The following is a 12,385-nucleotide window of genomic DNA, read 5'->3' as shown; positions in this document are numbered from 1 at the left end:
TCCCAACCTCACTACACTTTCTTTCTACCTTTTTTCTCTCTTTTTTCTCTGAACAGTAGCTTGAATGCCAGATTCATAATCCTGCTCTCGGCTCAGTGCCAACACTGTGGTGGATCCCATTCCCCTAACCTATCCATCAATCCTCAATTTCCACAAATGCACACACACACACATACATATAAACACACACGTTCTGGAACAACACTTAGTGACTCCAGACGGCACCATTTCGTTTGACAGGAGGAGGGGTGCTGGACCAGTGAATTAGGACTTTTTCATGGGGGGGGGGGGGGGGTGGATTAACATTCTTCCCTCTTTCCCTGCCCCCTATCCTCCTCCTCCTCCAGCCCTTCTTGAAGTGAGGCCTGACTCTCCAGGCACATGCTTGACCTGGCGCTGAGGACAAGGAGTAATTAGCAACCATAAAGAGGACCCTGCCTCTCTTGGAAACCAGCACAGCCGAAAACAAGAAAGCCCAATGAGAGACTTCCCCCTCCTAGAGCGCATCACAGACATGGAGGGTATAAGAGTTTTTTTTTATTTCACCTGATTCTGTTATAAAACCTTAACTGAAGCCAACTGTTGTGAAGATGGAGCCTCACTGTGAATACAGCAGGTTACAATTAAGGCCCTGACTTTAATTACTTAAAGAGAGACTATGAAACGTTTAGAAGAAGTAAGACATTCTTCCTCTCATAAATTAAAAGTGGAATTCCTAAGCAATAAAACAGTGCTTAGTTCAATATATTCAGGGGGTTTTCAGCCACAGATTTACTTGGTTTAACATAACCAGTACCTCATGCTGAGTAAAGCTAGCCAATATTTGCAAACTACAGACAGATAGTACAGTGTAACTGACTCTTCTTTATTTCTTCTACTGTTATGCAAAAAGAATCATTAACCCATATTTGGCCACAGTAGTTGCAAAGGTTTTGCTCATTTCAGAATTGTTATGCTGAGATGGTAAGCCACCTACATCCTGACACAAGGGCTCATCAATACTGACACTCATTCAATATATGGTCTCTATGCGTGAATTACATTTTATCTCACACATCTCCTGCAAATACTAAAGCATCAAGATATCATGTCTAAGAATATGATAACAAAAAAACCTTAAGACATACTTCCATCAACATTGACCTTAAGTTGTTGCTTCTGGGTTTCATGTGACCAGACCTGGGAATCATACTGCAGGCATTACACTTGCTAGATTGAACGCATTACATACACTGCATGGACATCCTGCGAGAAAACACACGCTACTGCAGACATGCAACACACAAGTAAACTAATGCCTGCACCAACCTGAAGGTGATGTCAGGTAACAAGTTGGCAAGCAATCACACTCGCCTCTGCACCGTAGCTTAGTTGAACCTACCAAACCACTGTTGTGTTGAGTTGCAGTTAATATTAAATAAAACCTCAAATCAAGGTTCAAGTTGCACCAACTTGTACAACACACAGTATACATACATAAAAGCATAGCTAGAATGGCGTAAATGTGAATGTGCTATAAAAAAATAATATCATATTAATAATTTAATAATGACAAATTAATTTAATTGTATTAATATACCACCGAATAAAACAGAAATTATCTCAGGACTCTTTCTATAGAGCAAGTCTAGACCTTACTCCTTATAAAATTATTTACAGAAACCCAACAATTCCCACCATGAGCAAGCACTTGGCGACAGTGGCAAGGAAAAACTTAAGCAAACCTCGAGCAGACCCTAACTCTAGGTGGGAAGCCAACAATAATAGTAATAATTACAACTATAGTAATAGAAAAATGACTAATAATAATAATTATGATGATGATAAGAATGATAACAGCAATAACAATAATGATAATAATATTATCCATGCAGGACCACGACTGCAGGCACAACCACATTCTCTGCATAACCACACAAATTGACAATAAATCGAAAAAAAGTATAAAGAAAAAATTCTAATGCAAATAAGGCTCACCAAGAATATGATTCAAGATGGTGAGGAGATTCTTCCTCTTAAAAATCAACTTATAAGACAAAACACACTCATTCTCAGCTCTATACACACATGGGTTTTGCTGCTACAGCCTTCCTTGGTATGGCACAGTAGTTTACGGTGGCTAACGTTGGTTAATGTTTGCAAACTTTAGATAGATATTGCTGTGCAACTGACAGGAATGAGGCCTTAAACTTACAACTCGTGTCTACTTTGGCTTTTCTGTTACCACTTGTCTTGACCACAATGGATGCAGTTCAACAAAAGTTACAACTTTTATGCTTTCGTATTAGCATTAGCAGTAGCAATCATCATGTTGTCAGCTGCTTTGTTTTGAACAAAGATGAACTATGAATGCCAGCCAGTCAGGTGAAAGTAGGCCACTAAAACAAGGTGGGTTTTTTTTAGGTGACAAGTCTCAAAGGCAACTGAGGACAGTGTTCACATTGGCATGAGCCAAATGAAATCTGCAAATGACCTCAAATGCCAGCATCAGTTAAGTTTCATTTCATCAGCCAGCTTTAATCCAGAATTTTCAGGACAATGACCCAGTGACCTGGGCTGAGAGCTGCACGTGAAAGCAGCAGCGGGGAGGAAGAGGCAGAGAGGAAATGAGAAGCGTGAGATCTTTTTGTTTATACACCTAATGTCTTCATTCCCCTGGCCATGATGAACTCATCATGAGACAGGCTACTCAAAGATTAACCTCCGCCTCTAATAACACCAAACAAGGTGGGTTTTGAACACAAGTAATGACAAGCAGGTCTGACAGAAACACATGCATAGTCCCAGACCCAGAATCGGCAGACACAGTCCTGCATATTCACCCCAGACATAGTGTCACACACACAAAAACGCAAGCACAAAGACCTGAAAGATGATCCAGAGAATGTACAGTTTTTCTGACCAGAGCTTCTCTTGTGCACTCTGAATCTCTGTGCTTCAGCCGGACTCTTATTGCTTTAACAGGGGGAATACCAGATGGTTTACTTCACTGTCTCCGTGCTGCAGCTCACAGCAGTGAAGATAAATCACTGTCTGCCATCCACCACAGTCTAAGATGGAAAAACTGAGTCAAGATTCCACAGTGCACCTCTGAATGCTCATTTTACAGCAAGAAACTACAGGAATGGTACTTCTGAGGCTTGCGATGGCAGTTGTCCCTGTCTTTTTATCTCTTCTTCTTATTCCACCCTCTGTAGTATTGTCTCCTTGGGCATTATCTTCATTCAGTTTTATTTTCTAACCTCCATTAGCAACTTTATTTCTCTCTGCCTATTTTATCTTTTTACTGAATTGTAGCCTTTTCCTCATTCTGTCTCTCCCGCAGCAGATATAGTTTTGATAGCTGACTGCTGAGAAATTTATGATAAAAGAGGGCCCTGCAGCACTGACATTACAGAACCATTTCCTCTCACCCAGTCTCACAGATAACCATTATTCCAGCACCAACACACTGACAAAAAACAATGAAACTGAATCTAATAAATACGAAATTCTGCACAATAGTGAAGCTTTTCCCTTTGTTAAGGACTATCCAGCACTGACACACAAGATAAGGCCTATCAAACCAAAGTGGCACATATTTCAACGCTTCATTCAGGTGCCGTGCCTCTTAACTAATGATGGGCTAGGGATCCAAATGCACAGTGCTTTCTCACAAAGAAGAGTTTTATTATCATCAGTGTGAACTGAATGACCCATGAACATTTGCAAAGAACTGTTTTTACCCAGTCAACATAATCAATATACGGACATCAACATGAAGCAACAAGAGTAGATGAAATCACAACTTTGAAAACGATTTACATAAGATTTTGTATTTTTTATGTATAACTAAAAGTATTGAAATTCCCAATTACGTTTCTGCTTTTAGAATAATAATGTTTTATTAGAATAGGGCAATTACCGAATCCTGACAATTTGTGAGGAACTATGTAATACATAGTAATACATTTAACCCAGACATTTCAGTATGCACAAGCAATTGTCTCAATAATTTCTAAAGGGAAAGGAAATCAAAGAGAGAAGATGGGCACAGTTTCAGTGAGGTGTGGAAAGACTGACGAAACAGGAAAATGGAAAATCAGTAGGAACGTTTAGGTTATCAATCTTTGTTCTTGTTATAGTTATAACACGCACACAATGTAACTGCAGCCTGGGGTGAGGAAAATTTGCCATCTGTAGTGCCAAATAATCTGCCTGAGTTGCAGCGACAGCCAAATCAACCATCAATCTCCTGCTGACACTTTAACTAGTGTCATATTTGAGCAACAAAAACCAAGTGGGTGAACAGAAGTTGCTGAGAGACTAAACTGCCTGACTGACAGCAGGCTACTTCATCCGAGTCATCAACTATGAATAAACCAAATCAGCTTCGGACTTCATGAACCAAGTTAAAGGTCCAGTGTGTAACATTTCGGAGGATCTACTGGCAGAAATGGAATATACTATTCGTAGGTATGTTTTTATTAGTGTATAATCACCTGAATATAAGAATCATTTTCTTTTTGTAAGCTTACTACAGTATCCCAGCACTGGCTGTAGAGAGTTTCACAGCCACCACAGTTTCTCCTACACATATTTCAGCTCATTCTCATTCCCGGGTCATCACACACAGACGCGAGCTGTGTTCAGTTAGCAGCAATCTGCAACTTCACCACTAGATGCCACTAAATCCTACACACTGGTCCTGTAAGTGAGATGTTTTTGGAAATTGAAAAAACAAAACAGATGTAGAGTTAACAAACCAACCCTGTCTCCTAGAAATTACTACTAACTTACCATAATTACTAGTTACTACTAACTATGTACTAGTAACTTTGTTTGGCCCTTGGAATCATAATTATTGACTGGATTATGTTCCCTGGCAACATTTCTTTTGCTTTTTTGTGCAGGACTTCGCCACCGGAGACACATATTTGGTTAGGTTTGTGCAACACAAGCATTTTGGCAAAGGTTAGGGGAAGATTGTGGTTTCGGTTACATGTTAATACACTCAAAAACTTCTTGTGACCCATGCTACAAGTCACTGTTTTTCAATATGTATCCAACACCACAGATTTCCCTAAAGTTAACCAAGCGTGAGTGCATACACATAACCATAATTAAGTTGTATCATGCTTTATATGATGTGATTGAATAGAGACCAAAAATATGTTTCCAGTGAACATTTTACTAAAACTGCGACTATTGCGATACATTAACAATGTTTCCTCATTATGCTGTTAGAAAACATAATCCAGACAGTGTTGCTCAAACTCTTATTTCCGTTGGTATTGAGTGGTTTCTTTATTTGTCTTAACACATGTGCTCCAGCTTGCTTCAGCATATAGTGTTTGTGGTCAAACTCTAGTGTGGTCCCTTGTTGCAACAAAACCAAATTAATTAAGCCTGAGGCTTAATTAAAAGAAAAAAACTGCTGAATGAGCAAAAACTTGTCTTTACTTTAATGCCGCCTTTCATTCCAGTTCTTACTAATTTCATCACCTAATAAAGTAAAAATAGAATACATCTGACGGCAGTGAAGTTTCTGGAGTGACCAGAAACCATTGTATTTCCCCTAGTAGGAAAGAAATGCTTACTCTCAGTATTTCTACTGCCCAGGCTGTGGCTAAGCTTGGGCTGGGGAAGGGGGAATGGGGTTGGAAAGGATGAGTCATACATTGCTTTCCATGCTCAATGATTATAATACCCTATTACAGAGAAAAGCACTGTTTCCCAGCTGAAGTGAATACTCAGCTTGTGAGCTTGGACCAGACTTAACTTTTCACTCTGCCATGCACTACATGCTGCAACAAAGCATACTGTTAAAAATCAAATACAGGAGTGGGAGTTGCATCATGAGGTAGCACATCCAACTTTTACATCATTGATGTGTTTGTGTTGACATTTCAAACACCACTGCCTCCATTTTGTTCCCTTTCGTCTGTCAGGGAGTAGAGAACACATTGTCCCTTTCAGTTACAATTGGAACTAAAAGGATCCATCTTTGTCAACGTGTTTTTAGCTGAAACTAGCTTTAGTCACAACACCTTTAGAGAAAACCGTCTGTATCTGGCTTCAAATCAAGCACGCTGTGTCATTAGTACAGAGGACCATTGAGCGGCAACAATTATTTGCCCCTTGATTAGTCTGGAAAGGAATAGACAGTATACTGTCTAGAATATGGCAAATAATGCACTATTTGTGCTGCACAAAGGATCTCCTAAACTCTGACACGGGGTCAAAGGCTTGTCCTGCATATTTTGTTTTATCTCCCATGTTGTTATCAGGCATTAGAGCTGATTTACAGAGTCCTTTTCACAAAGCCTGCATTTACAGACTGAAGTGGCACAAGCAATTGCAGGGTCACTGCTTCGCTCCAGTCCAACTAACTCAGATTCCTTCCTCTGCGCCAGGGCAATAAGCACACACAAGAAGCCATTTTTTCTCACCGCCACTTATCTGATTGAGTTGGACACGACCTCAGGACTGCCACTTAAAGGTGAGCAAGAACAACCCACTAAACCCACCCACGAAAAAACTACAGTTACTTGTCTGACTGGAAGATGATTAATAACAGAAGCGAGTGATGCAAGTGTCTCTGGACTCTAAAAGCCTCATGGTTGCCATGGTGCTAACGCAAAGGCACATCTGTGTCTGCCTCTCACCAAGTTTGAATTTGACAGATTTCAACAAAACCAACTGTTCTAAATGAAAAATAAGTGTACAACTGTATCTTTGTCCTTTTCTCCAGTCATATAAATGGGTATAACTGCCAAAATGCAAATTACCTTAGTTATTAGCATCCTTCAGGGCAACTGGCTGTTAGCTTTGTATAAGATTTACAAATAAAGCCCATTAACCAATTCTGGATGTATTCAATCACTTCTATGCACTTTTCTGATTGGCCTCATTTAGAACTTTATGCACAGTGACAAAAAGGAAAAATGGACTTATCCATATAAATTCCTTTAGAAGAGGAGTTGTCCAGATATAAAGAGACTGTGAATGAAAAACAGCTGCAGACCAGCTGTATTCGACCTTTAACCCATCATAAAGTTGGCTTGCTTAAACAAAAAGAACCTTTTAATGACCCTGGATGTGTATGTGCAAACCTGGCTGAAACGCAAGGCACACTGCTATTATTTTTACAAACTCAGCTATAAGGCTGCAGATGTTATTCGATTAGGAATTTTCTCTAAAACCAGCACAGAATGGTGTATTTTCTTTTGAAAAATGCAACAGTATTTTTTTTTTTTTTCATGGTCCCCTGTTCCACCACGAATGGGAAGAAAACATCTGGAAGACATTTTTTCTGGCTTTTTGGAGGGCTTAGCAGACAGCACAATGGAACTTATCGATTCCAGATGTGAAGGCGCTCAGTGAAACAGCGAGGCCTTCTTCTGTTTATCCCTTTCAAATGTACATCAGGATAAAACAAACATCAGCGCCTAATATATAGCATAATTCTTAAATAATGACCATATTTCTTGATTCCTTAGCATATCCATTAGTCCTTTCAGTACTGTAGTCTATTACCATCAGTGGTTTTGGCCAAAATCCATCCTTGTTTTCATTTGCACAAGGTATTCAAAGAATGTTATTTCAGTATTTTTGATGACTAAAGTACTCTGCACAAGTAGGTTCTGGTCCTGTGTGAATGTGTGTTACCGGCATTCTCATCCAAAAAGCCTTTTAGTTAATTAATGATAACAAACCGCAGTGAAAAGAGTCTAAACAGGTTTTTTCAAAAACTTGTGAAAAGTGTCTGAAAGATTGATTGACGAAACTAAGCAGAAACACAAAGGAAACCATTTGGAGAAAACTCTGGATTTGGTCTACAGCAGGTATGCTCATCAATAAAACGACACTAGGAAGTCAGGAAGTTCTGTTACATTTGAATGAATGTTATTTAGTCAGACAGTTAAGGAGCACAAAGTCCAAATTGAACTCTGACAGCATTACACGTTGACCTAGAATATATTAGGCTACCACACACTCTTTCTCTTTGACCTCCAAGACTCAAAGGAAAATTTACTGAAATAAGGAGCCGTGAAGATTCAACAGCAAGAATTCCTTCCTTCAGGCAGTGAAACTGTAAACCTGACAGCAGTGGCAATCCCAAAGTCCCGACCTTCACCTTTGAACTCTGACCCCTCTTCTCATTCTTAACCTCTATGTCTTATAGACCTTCTGTTATTACCAATTTTCACATGAGTTTAAAGGAAGGTTACCTCATTAATGCCAAGGCAGGATGCCCTTTCTTAAGAACGGTGGACTATGACTTCACTCACTCTTTCTAATAAAGCTTGACTTACATTCAGTGCACTGATCCTCTGTGACCTCAGATTGCGGCTGACTTCAAACAATTGGGTAGTGTGCAAAGAAAAATCAATTTATAGGCTATACTTTGAGAATATGCTGCAAACCTAAAGGCATATCTCAGTATTTTCTCTCTTTACTAATAGGTTTGTCGGTAGCTAAAATACTATTTCATGATATTATTAAATGTTATTCCATAACAAAATTTCGGGCTAACAGGCTAACTATTTAACAGGCTTAGAAGCTAAGCTACATTTAACTGCAGGCTTATCTGTTTGAGGTTCAGTGCACCGGTACAAACTTAAAGCTACACTCATTTTTTTTTCATGTTAACAAAGGACTATGTGTGACATTGCTGCAGTTTTGCCTCAGCCCTAGGGAGCACTTAGCATCTTTCCGATAAGTTTTACAGCGTGCATCTTTATTCTTTATGTTGGCTGGCACTGTCCTTGCCAATCGCAGGCAGCGGTTTTCAGTGGAAAAGCTATACACCAGCTGTACTGTTTGTCGGCAGCAAAGCACCAAACAGCACACAGACAAAGTTAGCAACTTAGCTCGTTAGCACAGTGGAACGTTTAGCAAGCTAAAAATATTTTCCACAGTGAAGATCAAAGCAGAGCTAAAAGAAAAGGGAATATTAAACCTTGCACCTGAGGTGGACAGAAACACAACTCCAAATGAATGCTAATGCAAATGAATGTGGCTCTGTGTTAGCTGGATGTGTAAACTGGTAGCCTAACACATTAGCCACAATAACTTTCAGCTTGTTCTGCTGCCTCCATGTGGTGAAAAACTTTATTCTGCTTTATAAACTCAAACTAAATATAACTTTTTACATTTAAAAAACATAGGTAAATTATGCTAATTAGTTAAATGATTAGAAATTATATGAATTATTTCATATATGATTTGTTACACTCTGAAATGAGCAGATCTCAGCATCTGGAATCAAATACACTGTTGAACTAGTTATTGGACCTCAACAATCCATCCATTTACAGTCAGTTGTGTGTCATTACAGGTGCCCAATTACTTTTGTTTGAAGTTCAGTGGAATGTTAAAAATCTCACAATCTGGGAAAATCAACCTTTTGATTTTACAGTTTAGCCTAACACGTATAAGTATTTCTGTAAGGCCTGCATTTTTATGCAAGCACTTCTGTGTAGATAGATAACCAGTGATATTGTGTCTGGGCAGGCCTGGGCAAGCTTTCAGATGAATTTACATCCAGGTCCCCCTTGAGGCTAAAAGGTCATCAGGTGTGGGTGAAGATGAATCTTTTTTACGGCTCACCAACTGGGTAATTGTCTGTAATTCCCATTTGTCTATGATAATGGGGAAGATGCATGCAAAAATGTAATATTTTATCATAATCCAACATTAGTGTGACTAAAAATTGATAATCCGATACTACACCTAATGCTCAACTGAACTTAAATTAGCAAAATTATGAATAAAAGTAAACATATCACACGTGAAGAACAAGATAATTGGTTTACATAAAACTCCCATGTTGTTGGCATGTTACTAGCAATCAGTCTTGCTCATTCGGCATGTGTCAAGTGTCACGTTTCAGGAATTGTACCAGCCCCCTTGAGGAGAACTTACAAGACTGTCAGTTATTAAGAGCTGATTAAATCCAGCCTGCTGCATCAAAATGGATTCAGTCCCATGCTCTCTAACAACCAAGCAAAACTCAAGTCCAACTCCTCCTTTGCCATCAAAAATGACCAGTTCTGGGTCCAACTGTTATACAGTTATGCTCAGTTAACAACCAGTGTTTATAGGCAACATGAAAATAAACAGGCTGCAGTAATTCCTTTATATGTTTAACAGTATAGCCTATATGAGCTTGTAAAACCACTTCAATGGCATCTGTTTTTTATTACGATCATTTAAAATGTCTACATTGGACTGAGCTTTAAATCGAGCGTCTGGCTCAGTCAGGCAGTACATCACATTCATACCATCAGCACAATTTTGGGCACTTTCTAAGTGTCCATGAAGCAGACAGAAGAAGCCACCTGTTCACCTCAAAGTCCTGTGTCAGAGCCTCACAGCAGACCACCAACCATGCCAGGCAGCCTTAAGGGGCTAATAATACATGTAGGCCAGTCCCCAGCTGCAATGCCACAGCACTGCATGACCTCTGAACACCCATGGGACACAACAGTGCCACACAAGAGTGTCTAATGATAATCACTTCTTCTTCTAAGGACTGGGTTTAACTGATTGACTGACATAACAAACTCTAAGACCTTCTTTTTTCTTTAATGCTCTGAGCTGAGCTGAGGTTACAAACATGTATGAGGATCATTTATAGAGTAACATTAGTGAAATGTGTGGGGTTTTGAGCCTCAGCAAAGGGCCCTGTGCTTCAAGAAACTGTGCGTCCTGATGTCTGAGTCCTTGAGACGGCTCCACCCTGCCACTTCAGACTAGCTACAGCCCCTCCCTCATATGAAAATTATGCTCATCCCTCTCTCATTAGTAAAAAAAAAAAAAAAAACAATAAAGACAAAAAGCTATAGAAAAATGATATTTTAACTTTCTCGAACTGCACAGCGAAGTCACGACTGCAAACAAATAAGTCTGCAAAACATAATATTCATTAAGTGACATCTGAAAAATGCATTTTATTTGCACTTCAGCGACATATTCTTTTATTACCTTATGCATATATGCTTTGCCACAACAAGCCATTAAGATTATACATTCAGGCCTACGTCTATATTTCTCAGCTATTGGATGTTTTTTTGCAGACCAGCTCCTCCATATCCACATCACAGACAGAATAAGTGGCCAGTTCCAGATCAGCCTTTTCTCAAAAGAAAACGCTTTCTCTCTCTCTCTCTCTCTCTCTCAAAAAAAAAAAAACACAAAAACTTTCAGTCTTTTGATACTTTGATAAGTCCCATAGTTTCGGGCAGACCACGCTGAACACATAAGGGCACCAGTAAAAGGCATAAAGATGAGTTTGGGAGGAGGGGGCGGACATCGCAGTGATCCACTATAACCAAAGAGAAAAAAAAAAAAAGTTTTCAGCGCAGCTCCAAACTGTATCCACAAATCTCAGTGCTGCGTCTTACCTGAACTTGCTTGCGATGTGACAAAAAGCAGAATCACCGCTAAAGTGATTTGGGCGTCCCTTATCCTCCGTTTAACTTTCCATCTTATATGGGTATCCATGACCGCCAGAGACGTCCACGGCAAGTGGATTCACTTTTCAACCTGCAGCAACTAATTAAACTTGCAACAACTTCTGGTCAGGACAATACTAAAAAGCCAAAAGTCCCAGAGAAAGAGAAAAAAGGGGGAGGGGGGGTGTATCGTTATTTCTCAAGCAGCCATAAGGGTTTGTTAGTGTGCGTTCCTCCAGCTAGTTGACGGATGGACACCCGTCTCTCCCGCACAGCTCCTCTCCTCTCTGCTCTTCTGAACTGTCCTGCACCGCTGCGCCTCCGTTCAGAAGTGTGGCCCCCTCTTCAGTCGTCACGTAAAGCCCCCTTCAAGTCCAACGGGGCAACGCGCACACACACACACACACACACACACAAAAAAAGGTCTTTCCCCCCAGGCTGTCAGTCACTGCGCGGACAGGAGACTTGGGCAAATCAGAGGAGTCCATTCATTAGAGCCAACCCTGTTATTGGACGTGGGTGGGAGGAAAAGTTGAGGGAAAGTTTCACGCCTCCAACTCCTGCGCTCGGAATTCTTTTACATGGAGTCCGCTATTTCCAGAGGAGGTCAGAGCGGGAAAAACAAAACCGCTGCAGGGACAAATCGTGGACAAAAGGCATGGTATTTTCATATGCACGACTTTGTTCTGAATATTAGAGATTCAAATCATGATGAATCAACAGGTGGGCACCACTTCCACTCCATAGTCCACACCAGGTTTGAGCCAGTATCCCATTGAACAGTTTTTTGATTACCTACTCTGAAAAGTTATTTCAATTATTTCATATTTGTTGCAGCCAATCAGACCGGCTTCACTATTTCACTGTTCCTTCGTAAGTTTTTTTTTTTTTTTTTTTAATGAAATAACCTACTTTAACTGTATTATTAGGTTTATATATTTTAA

General features: G+C 39.9%; 1 protein-coding gene across 1 annotated transcript in view; it reads right to left on the bottom strand.

Moving 5' to 3' along the window:
* Positions 1–11,822, bottom strand: part of col5a1 (procollagen, type V, alpha 1) — a 73,401-nt gene extending 61,579 nt beyond the window's left edge. Inside the window, exon 1 of the mRNA XM_051411749.1 lies at positions 11,391–11,822. Coding sequence (XP_051267709.1) covers positions 11,391–11,490 — 100 coding nt within the window. The 5' untranslated portion in view covers positions 11,491–11,822. The remainder of the gene's footprint in view (positions 1–11,390) is intronic.
* Positions 11,823–12,385: the final 563 nt, after the last annotated feature.

Source organism: Dicentrarchus labrax, unplaced genomic scaffold, assembly GCF_905237075.1.
Source record: "Dicentrarchus labrax unplaced genomic scaffold, dlabrax2021, whole genome shotgun sequence".
NCBI lineage: Eukaryota > Metazoa > Chordata > Actinopteri > Moronidae > Dicentrarchus > Dicentrarchus labrax.
This window is presented reverse-complemented; position numbering and strand designations above follow the sequence as displayed.